Consider the following 17,368-nt stretch of genomic DNA (forward strand, 5'->3'; position numbering starts at 1 on the left):
TTGGGGAGTTTTCACACGCTGTGGTTAGAGCTTCTCGTCAGTCAAAACAGGAAGCAACCACATTGAGATTGTTCCTGTTTAAACAGGCCTGCACCCAGCAAAAAAGCTCAAAATCATTTTTCTTTAAATTCAAGCGTTTTGATGATAATATTAATGAGAAGTATCTGTCTTTGTGTGACGGGTGTTTATCTGGTCAAGTGTAAATTATGAGTCAGCGGGGATTCAGTGTAGTACTCCTCAGTCAAGCATCCTAGAAGCATAGAGAAATCTGTATTCGCTGCTTCTCTCCAGAAGAGAGCGCCGCTGCGCTGAGAGCCGCGTCGAGGACGGTGCAGCACAAGGTCCAAACAGAGCTCGGAGAGTTTGTATCACAGATCAGAGGCTGTGTCTTTAATTAGCCCTTAAAGACAGAGGTCACCGTGAGGGGAGACCTGCCCTTCATTTGACCTTTGACCCCTCTGTTGCAGGACAGCGTCTCTTACTCAGGACTTATCGTTTTTGCAAACATGGAACGAATGATCTCCAAAACAAAATCTTCTGCTGTGTCTTGTGCAACAGAGGTTGAAGTGTCCTGGTTGTTTTATATCTGTGTGCACTCTATGTGTGTGTGTGTGTGTGTGTGTGTGTCTCTCTCTCTATATGTGTGTGTTTGTGTGTGTGTGTGTGTGTGTGCGCGCTAATTTTGGATGTAGCTGCGGGGAAAGCAAGTCTCTGGCGTGTGACAGAGCCACTGATCATTATTCATTCTGCTCCACATACTGTGGAGGGGAAGAGGGAAGACGGAGGAGTAAGGTAGAAAGAGAGTTGAAGGGAAACAGAGGTCTGGTGCTCTGTTGTCCATTCAGCGTTCTGATGGTGCTGCGTATTAAGTTCAAATTAAATTGTGGCTCATAACCCCCCATTCTTCTTCTTTCCACAAAGTGTTTATCAAATGGAAACATGGCCCCCTTCTCCTCCTTGTTGCATCATAAATCAGCATCTCTTTGGGCCACAAAATACTAAAAAATGCAAATCTTATCTGCGATCAGCTTGTTTGTTTGAATAAATAATGGTGGCGTTGTCACCGTCTGTGTGATTTGGCTCAAACCCAGTTGAAGTAAGGAGGAGAGTACTGTGGGAACATACTTAGTCTTTATTTAAAAAAACATAACAATGATGACATCTTAAACTGCCAGGCACCTACACTTTCCAGTCCTCCCTTTATCATATTTGTCTCATATCACCATTAGGATTTACTTCCTGCAGTACTGTATTGTCCCGATAATGCATCAGAGTAGTAACACAGGTTGCTGCATCGCTGCCTTTGCACACACAGAGGGTTTGTAAATAGCTGCTTGCATCAACTCTCAAGGACATCTTGATGTAAGAAGTGTGTCACCTCAGTGAATAGGGAAACTCAATAAACGACAGTACATGAGGTAATGTTGGGACACAGACAGGATGTGGTGATTCCAACGTATTCTAACCCTTATGTAAGAAACACTGAGTTGTGGTAGTGTTATTTCTGCTCTCGCTGTAATTTGGAACTATGTGTAAAATGGAGTAAAAGTGATATCTATCTCATCAGCTGGGATTGTCTCCAGCTCCTACAGGATAGAGAGGTATAGATAATGGATGGATGGATGGATTGATATCTATCTCCTGCAGTAACAAAAAAATGTTGTAGACAACATGACTTATTTTTTGACTACAGAAAGACAAGTGTAAAAAATACTACTAAAATACTAATATTCTCAGGAAACCATGACTTATAGATTATTTTTCTTTATTTTCTTAATATTGGTTTTCAGTATCAAGACGCATTCCCACTTTATGAACTCTTTGTGAAGTCTGTGTTTGATGAGAATAACCCAATTCCAGTCTGTATCTCTCTTTTTTTTTTTAAAGGATCTCTATCACTCATGTCGAACAAAATGTCCTGACTTGTCAGAAAGATTTATGAAGTGAAGAGACCCAGCGATGGCTCTGTCTTTCTCCATAACTGATCTTGTGAGTCTGCTGCATCAGATTAATATGTAACTCTGTTTCGCCACATTGTAAATCTGTTACTTGTGTGTACTTTGTGTACAACATCTGCTGCATGTCCATCCGTCCTAGCAGAGGGGCTTTTCTTCATTTTTCTCCTTCGGATCTTCCTCTAGGTTCTACTTTATAAAACAAAACTCGACTTAACAGGTAAAGAGAACAAAGCGGGAAAGAGAGAGGAAGACAAACACAGGTTATATTTGGAGTTAAAGAGGCCGAGGGTGGTGGAAATGAATGACAAATAGCAGAGGAGCGACAATATGGGAGGGAAGCAGGGAGGGCTGAAATAAGGAAACAAAGAAAGAGAGCAGAGAGTGTAACCAAGGTGACAGAGGGCAGAGGAGAGAGAGGGAACCATGAAGAAAAATGGTTAAAACATGGCGAGTTGGAGGGAAGAGGAGAGAGAGGATGGAGTAGTGATGGATGAGATGAAATCAGAGAAGAAGGGATTGGCCAGAAGGACGGACAGAGGCAGCCTGAGAAGTGACACAATACACAGATACACCTCGTAAGCAGGATGGATAGAGGATGATAAAAAACACTCGTCTCTGTGTAACGGGATATAAAAATGAAATATCAAACTATATGCAGGGCGAGAGAACGATCAAAAGCCAGGGAAAACAAAGGGTGTGCACACATACACACACAATAACTAAATACAGTTCATAAACAAACACGCAGAGGGTGGAAATTTATTACAGATAGTCCTTCTCCTGTAATTGAGAAGCTTTTTTTCTTATTGTAACATCAGAACTTTCACTTTAATAGATCCATACTCAAGTGATGAACTACTTCATACTACTAGAAAAAACACTCGTCTCTGTGTAACGGGATATAAAAATGAAATATGACACAAAACTTCCCGGGAGGTGGGTGACGGCCCTCTCCTACAGGTGGCAGCCTTGATCTTCCTCTTGTAATTTATTTTCTCTCTTTTCTTTATTTTTAGACTTTGTTTTAGATTTTAGGACAAATTTATTTAAAAAATCATTCACTTTACCTTTGCAAAAACTTGAGGGAATGTGAGAAGACAACGCAGCATCAACAAACAATTCCCTCCAGCTCCATTTATTAATAATTACCTGGAAATGAAATGATAAATACATTTTACAATTTAACTATATCGTCTAACTCATGAGTAACTTTGAATTCCACTTGTTTTGTTGTAGATGCACATTCAACATGCTCTTTTCTTTTAAATCATGAATTTGGCAAAACATCTAATACAATCTAAACATATATAAAAGTGAAAACCAAATTCTGAAATGTAATTACTGCATTTTGGCAGTATAACACACTGTAAACACTGACATGACTGTTCTCCAAAGCATATTGTCGGCTAATGAAAGTTCCAAACACATCATTAAAAAAATGTATGAGATATAGTTTGATAATTCAATGTAATGAGCTGTAGAATGAAAGAGATTTTAAAGATCAGATCGTGTCTGCAGAGGGTAAAGGGCAGCCTTTAATGTAGCCTGAGAGACAAGACCCAGGGGGAAATAACTCAGTTTAACACTTTCTGCTTCTCCTAACAAATGACGGCAAACCTGATGAGTGTATCAACTTCGTCATCAACTCTTCTCCTCTCTGGATTCTGGAGGAATGGTGCTGGATTCAGCTGTCAGGTATTCAGTGGGCATCACCTCGTCCTCGCAGTTACAATGGGATTCCATTCACACTGTCCCTCCTGTCTAAATACCCACAACAGCAGCTGTGTAGCTGTCTGTGTGTGTGTGTGTGTGTGTGTGTGTGTGTGTGTGTGAGAGAGAGAGAGAGAGACAAGTAAACATGCTCGAAATACAAAGACTGTGATGTTTCATTCATTATGTTGTCAGCATGAATAATAGATAGCTAATTGATATGCAGTGCATCACACAGACACACACACACACACACACACACAGGCACACACACACTTCCTGCGGTATCGTAACTCTGAACTAATATTTGTAAGGCTCAGTTGTCATTTCACATTCAAATTCATCACAAGAAGCAAAAGAACAAGAGCGACGGTGCAGGGCGAGAGAGCGAGAACGATCAAAAGCCAGGGAAAACAAAGGGTGTGCACACATACACACACAATACCTAAATACAGTTCATAAACAAACACGCAGAGGGTGGAAATTTATTACAGATAGTCCTTCTCCTGTAATTGAGAAGCTTTTTTTCTTATTGTAACATCAGAACTTTCACTTTAATAGATCCATACTCAAGTGATGAACTACTTCATACTACTAGAAAAAGCACAAAGAGTAGAGTAAACTCCAGTTAACTCTGTGATGGTTAACAGGCCTGTAGCAGGATTTTCTATTTCAGTGCTTCCCAACCCAGGGGTCAAAGGTGAACAAGAGGTTGACGGATAGTTTTGTAAAGTGATGAACAGGTTACTGAAGACGAATCATCATCAGACACTAGGTCGATGTCTGTCAGTAGAGATAGGCTTTATTCCAGAGCACACATTTGACACAATAGGAAACGCTTGGGTTTAAATAATAAAATGAATGATGGCTGAGTTCCAATTAGCTGCTTCGGTTACTTCACTGCTTCCCTATCACACTGTCATGTCTCACTGGGCTGTCGTCAGTGTTATCAGTGCTACTTGTACTATGACGTGTCACAATAAAGGACTTTCACGATGAGGGGAAGTTAAACACGCTCACATTTACTTTCTTTCTGACAGATGAGGAGATTGATATCGCCTTCATGTCTGCGTGTCAATGAACCGGTCCACTGTCCCGGGTGTTATCCTGCATGAACCAGGTGGAAAGCAAACGTGGAATTTCCCAAGTGAAATAATCGGAGAGGGACAGAGCTGAGCACGATGGAGAGAGAGAGACCCAAAGACAGGGGGAAGGTGGAGAAAGTTGAGTTGGAGTTGGAAATAAATACCAAAAAAAAGTGTTTTTTTCCTTTTCGATAAACAGACTTGAAGTTGTGAGAGTTAGTGAGCAGACTCCAGTCTGAAATAACAAGCCTTTCAAACTGTTTGTGCTCATTGTGGGTTTCAACGCCTCCTCACTCAGATACCTGTCTCCTGGGAAACCGGCGTGTGCAGCACGCACACACACACACACACACACACACACACAAACACACAACAAACCCCCCCCCCCCACACACACACACACAGCCTGAATAGCTGAGGTGTAAAGAAAGACAGAGATGTGGGGTGATTTGAACAGAAAAGACTGCACACACTCACATATACACAAGTGCTTACACACGCACACACGCGCGCACACACACGCATCTTGCCTCCCTCTCCTCTCCTGTGTTCAAACTGTAATGGAGCCTCAGCCAATAGAAAACCCCTGTTTGTGTGATGTCGGCCAATCAGAACCCTGCATGCCGACACACCCACAAGAGGGTATATAAGCGCTGCTGGGGTGGGATGGATGGTGTGTGTGTGTGTGTGTGTGTGTGTGTGTGTGTGTGTGTGTGTGTGTGTGTGTGTGTGTGTGTGTGTGTGTGTGTGTGTCAGAGGGAGCTCCCAGCAGGTTCTGATGTTGTGCTGATGTTGGTCCTTTGGAGAAAACAGAGAGGCGGCCGGACCCCTGACTGCTGTCCTCACCGTGAAACAGGAACACACACTCAGTTCACATCAGCAAAGATTTAATTACACAAGGACACACAGGAATCCAGAACACACACTTGCACGCACGCACGCACGCACGCACGCACGCACGCGCACGCACACACACACACACACACCCTAGCCACCTTTTTGAGGGCATAGTCATGAATGGTCAGCGGTGGAAACTGCGTCTCCCACGGTCAGCTCTGCATCTCAGCAGAGGAACTTTCCTCCATTTTATTACAACCAGCAGCTTCATTACTGGCCTGCCAAAATGGAGGCCTGATGGACTGTTGATTAAAGGGGCAGGCCGCACAAACGGAAACCAGACAAAATGAAAAAACAAACAAACAAACAAACAAACAAACAAACAAACAAACAAACACGAGGGCAGATCATTTTTTTAGCGGGTGACCTGCCTCTTTCCCCTGAATATTCATTGTGAACAGCTGTTAGTTTGACACTTTGGTGAAATATGCTCATTAGCCTTGCTGCAGAGTATGACATAAGAGGATTGACACCACTCTTAAGGGTTAGAGGTTAAAAAATTAAACAAATCAGTGTTGTTCCCATAAATGTATGTCAAAGAGGTGACATAAGGGGAAAAGTGACATATTTGAGCAGTTTATAAAAGAACTTAAATGAGGAGCTCATTAAATAATTCAAAGGTTTTGTTTCCATCCGAGAGAATCACGCGACACCCAAAGTACAGTTCCATCTGTTTATTGATTAACTATAAAATACTGAGTTACTAAAACAATTTAAAAGAAACACTGATAAACATGGTTGCGGTCTGTAAAAAAAAAAAAAAAAAAAGAAAAAGAAAAAAAAATACTTACACATACAGTATAGAGCAACAGAATATATCTGGTTTCAGATTTCATCTCTAAAATGTATTCCTTTTTTGTTGCAATTTTTACAAGATTAGACGTGTACAAAGTATATTCTGATAACTTTTTTTCTCCCCTCAACTGTGAAGGATCATTTACAAAACTTAGATGCTTTTTTTCTATTTATTTTCAAAATAATCTGTTTTTTTCTCTTTCTTTCTGTAACAGGACGATAACGATACTGAAGGAACAGCAGACGAAGAACCAGCCTCCAGTCCACCTCTCTCTCTCTTTCTCTCTCTCTCTCATTCTCTCTTTTGCCCTCGCTCCCATTCCTCTCTCTCTCTAGCAGCTTGCTCCCGGTGCCCGTCAGCAGTATTGCTCGAGGGGCGTGGACGATTGTTCAGAGAGGTGAAGCAAAAAAAAATACTAAACAATTTTTTGTTTTGCTGAGAAAGACAGAACACGAACAAAAGCAAAACATAAATGGTGATAGAAAGAAATTATATGAAGTCAGGCTATTAAACACATATGACACCAAATGAAAGCGAGTGGGGAGGGGGATATGTGTTGGTGTGAGCGTGTGTGTTTGTGCTGGACCCTGTTTGAAGGCCTAAGGCTTGACTTTGGATGGAGATAGGGGGCTAAATAGAGATTGCAAGGCAATAACATACCTTAAAGGGGTTATGAGGGTGTGCCTGTTTGTGTGTGGCTATACAAGGGTATGAGAGTTTAATGTCTCTCACACACACACACAGACAGAAAAAAGTGCTTGAGCAGCTCCGGGGGGTAAACAAAGATTCATAAGGGGGCACTTCAACCTGTTCACTCCGCAAACACTGCTACGACCTTGTCCGTCCGTTTACACTCCCGCGGCTGCGGTTGCCAGCCGGGGATCATTCTGTCCCCCGAACGGAGGCGACACGAGAGCAGCAGCTGGCGGAGCAGCCGGGCCTTCAGCAGATATGCCTTTTCCCTGGCATCAATCGATCGAGTAATCTCGGCAAATAAGAGTCACTCCGTACCTGTTACACCCCTTTCCGCACCAGCAGTCTAGCAGCAAATTACCCAACCTTATTTTCATTTGACTGGGCTCGCCGTCGTGTCAGGATTGGACACGAACGTGCGCCGAAATGCCGCTTCCCTGGCGATGGACGTCTTTTGTCGTTTATCGGGGTAAATGTCCCATGAGCAACGTTAACATCTGGGGTCACGTCACGCGGCCACCTCGGCGAGAATAAAAAAATATGACATAGCCTATGATAACATCGGACGAATCCGGACAAAACTAAAAACAGCTCTAGAGTAGAAAATATTAAAACTTTTGAGTATCAACAAGACAATCATCAGTCCCTGCAGTGACGCAGAGAGAGGGCAACGTGGTAAGAAACGTACAAGAAAATCAACATGATAACCGCAGATATAAACTGCATATACAGCATATCACTGTATATAGATACTGATATATCTGATACAAACTCTGTACACAATAGTGTAACCAAGTGGGTCAAGAGCTCAGGAACGGAGGGGTTGTTTAAACTCGACGTCACGAAGAAGAAAGGTGTTTCCCAACGTCAGCAGACTGGAGAGAACACCGATCTAATTTCCCTCCCGGAGCCCCGGGGAGCCGAGGACAATGGCGGGAGTACGGGGGGCCGGACCGAGGAGAGATTTGGCGATTCGTCATTGTAAGGCCTGGGAGAGTAAGGCCACCCGAACGCTCACAACCCTGAGCACAACATTCAGCAGTCTCCCCCTAAAAGAATGGCTAAACCAGGCACATGGAAAAAAAAAAAAATGAATTCATAAGCAGCTAAGAGAGCCGAAAAAGAACAACGTGTAAAAAGGGATGTGGTCGTGTGTGTGTGTTTGTGGGCATCGCTGACATGCAGAGGGGGTTAGCAAATACTCTAGGAAGACGTGTATATATATATATGTATATGTATATATATATACACACACACACACATATATATATATATATATATATATACACACATATATATATATATATATACACATATATATATATATACACACACATACAGTATATATGACTCTCCTTTGCAGAGGAGCTCATTCAAAGTGCACTCATGTCAAATATGATTGCTTGGAGGGCGAAATGTGATCATATGGAGGGAAGATGGACACCAATTAAACAGCAGAAGCAAAAAAAGAAAAGAAATATAAAATACAATCCGACACGGGACATCTAGAGGTCGAGAAGCACTGCAGCCAAACTGCGTGAACGTGGCAAAACGGTGACAGATGAGTGTGAAGAATTGAATTGTGTTGATCGAATCAGTGCCGGCAGCCTCGTACTGTATATCAGTGCCGTGACCTTGGTGCATCTTGGAACGGCTGCAGTGTTTACAACCCTGAAAACACCTCCGCGGAAAAAAGAAAAAAAGAAAAGAAAAGAAGGAAAAATCCACCCTGTGGGACTCCAGTTCACATTCATGGAGTTACTTTGTAAGTCAAGTGTTGTGGTTTACTTTATTTGATACATAATGTTTCTAAAAAAAAAGAGGATGTTTTTCTCACTTTCCCCTGGAAAGGCCAACGTGGAGAAACTCTCGGATCCACTTCTCCCTTAACTGTTGTTCAACCTCAGTGCAAAATTTCCAAAACACATGATTGGGAGCCATTTTTGTTTCAATTGTTTCTGGGTGGATTTTTCCCTGTCAAGATAAGGAACTCAAAGGTAAATTAAAATGGAAGTGCTTTTGATAGCACTATATTTCCTTCCTCTCTCTTTAGCCTGAGTCTCTGAGGGAGTCAGAAGTTTTCTCGTAGCACACGGACAGTCTGCCCGCACCGCGTGACACCGGATTGTCAAGGGGAATTGAAGAGGTGAAATTAAAGGACTTTAAGTGTTTTTTTTCTTTTCTTAAGTGCTCTCTATTGGATAGCAATGGAGGGAGTCTCTAGCTCTCTCTTTCTGTGCATCTCTTTCTCTTTTTGCATCTGTCTGTCGCTCCTGCTGTTCTGTAGATACATTTATATGACTGTAACATGACTGTAATATCACCACAGCAACATCATAATCACAACGTCACACCACCGGCGTGTGTGTGTGTGTGTGTGTGTGTGTGTGTGTGTCTGCCTGACCGTCCTGCCGGGGGCAGGGAGAAGACGGACAGGCAGACACAGGCCTCTCTCCTGTATCATCATTCACAGTTCATTAAAGCTTCTCGACGGTTTACCTCTTTAGAAAAAAGTACTCTGACATAAATCTATTACATGAAAATAAAACACTCATATTTTTCCTTTATATAACTGTGTGTGTGTGTGTTTTTGTAATATGGGGTGAGTATTTACACGTGTCTGTGCATGTGAGTGTAAATATGTGTCTGTATTTACGCAGAGTATATTTACATAGACTGAAGTACTCGTGTGTGTTTTTAAACTTTCCCCGTGAACACAACATGAGCAAAACAGTCTGTGTTGGTGGAGTCTGTGTGTGCAAATGTTTCAGGAGACTTGTTCCTTTTAATACTGTCTATAGTGTCTCCTGCGACTGTAGTAGTAGTAGTAGTAGTAGTAGTAGTAGTAGAAGTAGTAGTAGTAGTAGTAGTAGCTGTTCATGACAGTCAGGTTGAAGTGTATCATGGTACTGGAGTGGTTGAGCTCCTCGAGTCACGGCAGTGACGAGATCCATCAGGAATGACGATCAGTGATTAGACCATGGGTTGGGTTTGACTCCTGGCCAGGTCCAGAGCGGCCAAGTCGGATCGCAAATTTGGGTTTTCAGCAGATGACCGGGACTCCGTCCGTGTTGAAGATCATGCCGGTGGTGGGCTCGTACGTCCCGGCCAGGTAGTAGAGGTCTTCGCTGTCGGCGTAGCGGCGCGTGTGGGTCATCTGCTCGTACTCGTCCACGCTCACCACCAGGCACTTGTGGCTGATCGTCTGCACGTCGTTCTCGTCGCTGTGAGACGACTGGTACAGGGCGCGCTGCGGCAGAGACACACACAGCTTTAATTATTCTATCCTGGAGGACATTACGTGTTTTTTTTACCCAACTGGATAATCAACGGCATTCTCCTGGCAACATGTATGTTATGACATCAGACGAGTCAAAGATGTAACTGAACCCCAGTTTTACGGTCGTTTTCTGCCTTTGGACAGTTAGCCATTCATCTATTCCATGGCTTGATTATCGAAAACACCAGGGTTTCGTGAGCTGAACTGACGACCAGAGATACAATGATTCATTTCCCTCTCACCTCCATGAAGTCTTTCCTCTGGATGGAAGAGTGCAGAGCGGCTGGTAGCGACTGACCACACATCTGATCCCAGTTCTGCAGAGGAAACAGGTCTTAGATTTAGGGAAAAGGTTCAAACTTATCGAACACACAAACATATTCAGTCTGGGTCAAGTTCCTATATTTTGAATCGGGTATATTAATGATTCAGTATCACTACAAGTAACAAATCAATTAATATGATTGTAAGATGTTATATTGAGAAAATCCTACCTTCTTGTCAGTGAGTTTTTTGCCGGGGTTCGTCTCCTCCGGATGATAGAACCAGTTGACCCTGACCACCATGTTGCTGCCCCAAGACTCCCACATGCTCTGGATGCGGCCGATGAAGGGCAGGTTGGGCCGACCCGCGGACAGGAACACGGCACAGTCACCAATGCGGATCATCTCTCGGCCGCGGACGATGGCCTTGTAGAAGAGCTTTTTGGCCTTGCCCTTCATACCGCGTCTCTGGAGAAAATCGTAAAAAGACAAACCGGTCAGTGGAACGAGCGATATGCGGGCAGGGTAGAGACAAGGTTTCTTTAAAATGACAAGCATGCAATTTGTCTGATTATGTGGGATTCCTCTCCTCACCTGAGTGGGTTTCCCAAACCACTTCCAGAGCTGCCTGGCTGGTAGGAAAGCAGAGATTTTGGGCCTGTTCTCTACACTGGGGAGCCTCTGACGTTTGGCCAGCTCCTTGGTGGTGGGGAGGTGGACCCCCTCTCTCCGCTTTGGTCTGCCCACTTTCCCCTCTCCTCCACTGGGCTTCGGCTTTGGAGGACGGCCCCTTTGCCCCGAGCCCTTCCCTGTGAGTGGTTTTCCAGGTTTAGTGGGAGCAGGAGCAGCAGGGGTCGGAGAGGTTGACGGGGAAGGAGATCGTGAGGGGGGTGACAGATCTTCCTCCTCCTCCTCCTCCTCCATCTCCATTTTTAACCCCACGTCCTTCTTCACCTCCTCTTCCTCTTCTTCTTTAGTCTCTTCTCTCGGCTTGTCCTGTGCTGGAGCCGAGGAGACGGGGCCAGGTGGAGGCGGAGGGGTCCTCTCTTCATCGGAGCTGCAGGAGGAGTCATCGGTAGAGGAAGAGGAGGACGACGAGGACGAGGATGATGAAGAGGATGAGGAGGAACCAGAGCAAGAAGAGGAGGAGGAAGAGCAGCTCGAGGTGCATTTCTTCTTTTTCTTTATCTTCCCTTTGTCACCTTCTTCCTCCGACTCGGAACTGCTGCTACTCTGAGACTCCTCCTTCATCTTTCTTTCCTTTCTCTTCTCCACCTCCTTTCTCTCTTCTTTTTTAACTTTCTCCTCTCTGGCGTCCTTCTCCTGTTCCCTTCCAGCCCCTCCACGACAGTCTTCCTTCTCCTTAGCCAGCACCGGTGCTTTGTAGGTGGAGTCTTTCTCTGGCAGGCTAGTGTCTCTCTCCGGAGCTCTTTGCTTTGTTTTGTGCAGTTTTTGATTGGCCGAGGCAGCGGCGATGGGCGTGTGATCTCGCCTGATGTCGCGACCCTCTAGCAACATCAGAGCCTTTGTCTTCTTGGTCTTGGGCGATGTGACACCTTCGTGGTCCAGCTTCACGAGGGGCTCTGCAGGCAGGGACTTTCGCCTTGCTGCTGATCCCCCGTCACTTTGAGCCGGGCTGGGCTTGGGCCTGGAGATAGGACTGGGTCTGGAGGACAGCTGGTCGGATGGCATCTTTAGTTTGGGTCTGGGGGCAGATGACGATGACAATGAGGATGATGAAGGTCTGGGAGTCAGAGAAGAGGCGGGTTTGGCCGTTGACAGCCTGGAGATGGGGCTGGGAATGAGTCCAGGGTTGAGGCCTGGTCTGGAGCCGCTGTGATGGTCAGAGGACGGTTTGATTTTGGGTGTGGAGGCAGAGGAGGGTCTGGCTGTGGATGAGGCACCGGGCTTGGTCGCAGTAGATGTCGCCATGGGTCTGGACATGGGTCTGTTGGTCGTGGGACTGACACCATTGGTATTCTCTCTTTCTCTACGCTGGTTGTTGTACGAGCTGAGGTTGGGCTCACTGTACAAGTCCACAGTCAGGACTTTTCCGTAGGTGGAAGGGTAGAGGGAGGGAGGGAGAGTGCGGGCTGGTTTAGAAGCAGGAGTTGAGCTGCTCTTCCTGGGCACCGGGTTGGCAAGGGTAGGGCTACCTGTGGGCGATGTGGTGGAGCTCTTGCGGCCCGGCTTTGCCTGCGTTCCCATTGTTGGCCGGGACGCAGGGCGGGGCTTCTCTTGACCTGGCTTCTGGACAGAGGAGGTCCTGTCCTGGACAGGTTTAGCTGGAGCCTGTGGTCTCTCTGCAGGCTGGGCGGAGGAAGGCAGAGGATCCGTTTTCTCTCGGCCATCTGGGTTCATGGAGGTCTCTGAAGGGGAAAAAGAGAAGGAAAAATGTTGGAAAAGTTGAACAACTACACTGTAAATGGGTTTACACTGGATATGCTGATGTTTTCATTGTAATTCCTCGTGATCTTTTGTGGTCTCCAGCCTTACGCGCTGAGAACAGTCGACAAATCAGCAAGGAAACAATTCTGCAATGAAAACATTGCATTTAAGAAGTGCTTACCCAGTCGAAACCAACCAGCGTCAGCAAATCTGACACGCAGCATGTCATGTATTAAAGCCAGAGTTAACAAGACTCTGAGCTTACGGAGCAACAGAGACGCTGTTTGAGCAAAATTTATCAAACTGATACAGGAGATGACAGCCACAGTCTAATATGACATGTCTGATGAAGACGCTTCTGAGCTTTGAGCTATTTCTGTTGGTCGTGTAGTTTTATAAAAAGATTCATTAAAAGACGAACGTGACAAAAGTATTTTTGAGGTAAGCTCTTTAATGGGTCTCTATGATAAATATGTTAAAGTGACACGGCAACAAACCACGTGTAATGACAATAGAAGACATGAAGTAGATTTGCAACGGTCTTAAATGGATGAGTGAAGCACTCGGGAGAGAAACACACCGTGCCTCCATGAGCACTGGGCCCAATAATGTGAAATCTATCCATTTTTATGACAGACTTGGCTGGAGATGTCCTTTACTGGTCCCATGGAATTACTCAAATAAGAAAAATAAAGGTAAACGCAATGGCAGTACTTAAGTCAGCTTGGATTAGTTTTACTTTAAGCACCACCTCCATTATTTGAACCTCCTGTGGGAAACATAACCATGTCCTTCTTCAATAATTCTAACGGATATGAAACTGACGCGTTAGAGAAAAGCAGAATTACACTCGGAGGATATCATTGTTAGTAGGATAAGCAGCAGGCTGGTGTTCATCAATAAGGCAGTTTGTTCAGCTTACCTGGTTTGGGTTTGGGTTTGCGACCAGGTTTTCCTTTAATCTTAGGAGTTGTCTCCTCTGGCTTCGTCGCTGCGTCTTTGCCCTCTTTGCTGCACTTGCGGACTCTCCTCCTGGAGCAGCTGGCCACGAGCAGCGCAGGGGATGGCTCAGCGCCTGGACAGAAGCGGAGAGCCATCAGCCTTTGTGATATATCTCGAGGATTTATTTATCTGCGTGTCTTAGAGACACTGGTATTCGACTTTCCCAACAAGAAAAAAGACAAAAACAATGAAGGTGAGATGTTCGCCTGCTGCCGGTCCATTGTCGACTGACACCATTATGTCTTTTAGACTGTGCAGGCTGCAGCGTTCCTTTTCCTCATGAAGACTCAACATCTCAGAAGCACATTACTTTCAAAGGAAAAAAGTTTTTACCACCATGTGATGTTCAGAAATCAACAAAAGCATGTAAAGAAAAAGGAAAAAAAGAGTGTAATGTAACAATGTGTTTTAATACATAAATATTGTGATTTTGCACTTTATGAATAAAATTGAATAGAATTGAATATATACTTATTTTTGTAAGCAATGTGCTTCATGTTGTTTGCATCTACACTCATGAAGCCTGGACCAGGCTTTAGTTGAGGGACACACGTGCAAACAGTATACATCGTATGAGTAAAATGAAATTTAAATCTGTGACCCAAATGAAAGTGCGAAGAGGGAGTGTGTTTGTGTAAGTGTGTGCATGTGTGCGCGCGCTCACAGTGGATCTTGTAGTCTGGTGGCAGCAGTCTGATGTGGGAGAGGGGGATGCGGCCTGTGTCGCCATCGTCAAACTCCACCGTGATGAGATCGTCGTTCTCGTCAATATCTGAACTTCCTGTTTTGGGTAAAAAAAGAAAAAATAATATATAAAAAAAGAAATAACAGCAGTGAACATTTGATTTTGACACATAGTACGAAATTAAACATGTCTGATGTGTTTTGATTTGAATACGTGTCACACCCAGTTTCTCATGTTCATAATGTAATTCAAACCCAGAACAGTTGTTTCCATCACCATGTGACTCTTTGAAACAATACACTCTGCTGCACTACACACTTGAAGGATCAGCCCCGATATGATCTTTAACGTTTGCTGCCAGCTGCAATTAAATTGTCCATGTGAGTGGATTATGAATCATGTAAGTGATGGGGGTGTGTGTGTGTGTGTGTGTGTCGTACCACTGACAACAGTCCCGGGGTAGAGGCAGCGGTACTGCTGGCTCCAGTACGCAGCGATGCGAGTGCCTTCTGGGAGATAGCGCACGGACGGAGGCTTCACATCGATGATCTGCACGCAAAGAAAGAAGAACTCGTAAATGTCAACACGACACGGCATCCAACACTCTCGCGAGCACAATATTCCACATGAGGTGCACTTTTTTTTTTTTAACAGCTCACAATGGCTCACGTTTCATGTGTCAACAGGAACACAGTGAGAGGCAGAGTAATTAGAGGAAGGTCCACATTCGAGTGATTTACTCACAGCTTCCTGCAGCAGTTGTTCCAAGCAGTAGATGTGTGGCCGGTTCCCTCTCTCTCCCTCCACCACCACGCTGTATCTGCAGGGACGAAATCACCACAAGAGAGTTAAGGGCCCAATGTCTGCGGTCAGTGTGCGAGGGCAAGCGCTCTTTATGATATTGTCGGACGGGTCCAGAGAGTCGCATCTGATTTCTCTGGCACGTAAACGGTCTCTTTGCCAGACTCCTTCGATGTGTGGCAGGCCGGAGGAATGTGTTATCTTTTACAAATAATGACTGCAGCACTTCGGCTCTGGCTAAAATGTTGTCTGGCACAGAGCGCAGCCAACAGCCACATCCCGCTGGAATATCAATCCTCTCAAAACAGAGCTGCAGTTCGTGTTATATGAAATTGCATCAATCTTCTCATCTAACTTTTGGTAAGAAGGAGAACAACACTATTCCTCAAAATGTCAAACTATCCACAAGATTAGCGAGAGCTTCCCTCTGTCTTTGAACTGCAGAGTGACCAGATAGAATCATTGTTGATGAGTACACACATGAAAAATGAACAAGTCTTTGAAACAAGTCATTGTCTTTGTTTCTTTCTGCAGGAATGCACCTGGCTACTTCGCAGATCAAGGACAGCAAACTTTGCGGGGAGCAAAACTGGAGCACAATGATTGATTTGCAGCTTTTAATAGTGTAAACAGATGTGTGGTGTTTTTCCTCTATTTTAAGGCTGCGAATCAATCACGCTGCTCCGATTAAGGAATTAAAAGTCTGTACTCACATGTCGGGGGAGTGTACCGTGTTCACATGCCCGGCGTACAATAGCTGGTCGTCCATCGGGATCAAAACTCTGAGTCCGTCCACCAGAGAGTCCTTGTCAAGCACACACTGCACTGGAGCTGAACACACACAATACATGCACATGAGTATGAACGTAATCACTCAATGTGTGTGTGTGTAAGCACTAGCAGGGAGCGTCTGCGTGTACCGACCCAGTGGGGACGCCCGCTCTGACACGCTGCGGCTGCGCGGTGGGAGCAGTTCGTCTTCGCTGAAGCTGCTGTCCTGGTTGGGCTCGAAGTCTTCATCCGCCGCCATGCTCTCCATCAGCCGGCTCACCGCTCCCCTGGACGGCTGCGAAAACACACACACATTCGGGCTTCAACTTCACTCAACCACAGTATCCATGCATGGGGACATAAAAAACAAATGTATTGGTTTATATTCGAAAAGCATCTGCAAGTGAAACCTGTCACCTGACACTTTGCAAGGTGACGCAGCTACTCAAGTTACACAACATATTGACTTTTCAAAGGCAAACAGTGACATAAAACAACAATTACACAGATTCTTTTCTCCCCTGCTGTTTCACCACCACAAAGAGCCCTGCACTGACTTCACAGATTCCGAAACAAACTCCAGTTCTGGCTGGTGGCGAGATGGAGAGCAGTGCAACACTTTTTTTCTCTAACAGGAAAACAGAGTTCGTTTCTCCATTTTGGCCTAATAACCAAAACGTTGGGCTGATTTGTCCTTCCCAGGATAATTAAGTTCACATCCATAATCCCTCTGCCACTGACCCATCAGCCCACTGACCTCTCTGGCCTTGGTCTTGGCTTTCGGTTGGCTCTTGCGTGCGGGGCTGAGGCTCAGCGGCGCGGGGTCCGGGACTGGACTGCACAGGGTGGATGGGCTCACGGGCAGAGGAGAATCTTTCAGCTTCTTTTTCTGGTTTTCAAAAGTCACAACACACAGAGTTAAAACATGCACATGAATGAATGACGCCATTCAGAATCTTGCTGGACAGATTTATATTGTGCACATGCGCACACACACATGCACACACTGAGGGTGGGATGTTGCCAGGCTGCCTGCAGT

General features: G+C 45.0%; 1 protein-coding gene across 3 annotated transcripts in view; it reads right to left on the reverse strand.

Annotated features, from left to right (window-relative positions):
- Window positions 1–6,309: 6,309 nt before the first annotated feature.
- tnrc18 (trinucleotide repeat containing 18) overlaps window positions 6,310–17,368 on the reverse strand; it is a 47,459-nt gene continuing 36,400 nt past the window's right edge. For all 3 annotated transcript variants that reach the window (XM_047327976.1, XM_047327977.1, XM_035614434.2), the window contains 11 exons: window positions 17,087–17,218; window positions 16,483–16,624; window positions 16,272–16,389; window positions 15,502–15,577; window positions 15,198–15,306; window positions 14,737–14,853; window positions 13,993–14,145; window positions 11,277–13,051; window positions 10,914–11,150; window positions 10,662–10,736; window positions 6,310–10,389 (listed from right to left, as the gene is read on the reverse strand). In XM_047327976.1, the coding sequence (XP_047183932.1) occupies window positions 10,183–10,389; window positions 10,662–10,736; window positions 10,914–11,150; window positions 11,277–13,051; window positions 13,993–14,145; window positions 14,737–14,853; window positions 15,198–15,306; window positions 15,502–15,577; window positions 16,272–16,389; window positions 16,483–16,624; window positions 17,087–17,218 (3,141 nt within the window). In that variant the 3' untranslated portion in view covers window positions 6,310–10,182. The remainder of the gene's footprint in view (window positions 10,390–10,661; window positions 10,737–10,913; window positions 11,151–11,276; window positions 13,052–13,992; window positions 14,146–14,736; window positions 14,854–15,197; window positions 15,307–15,501; window positions 15,578–16,271; window positions 16,390–16,482; window positions 16,625–17,086; window positions 17,219–17,368) is intronic.

The sequence above is a fragment of the Scophthalmus maximus genome, chromosome 17 (assembly GCF_022379125.1).
Source record: "Scophthalmus maximus strain ysfricsl-2021 chromosome 17, ASM2237912v1, whole genome shotgun sequence".
NCBI classification, from domain to species: domain Eukaryota; kingdom Metazoa; phylum Chordata; class Actinopteri; order Pleuronectiformes; family Scophthalmidae; genus Scophthalmus; species Scophthalmus maximus.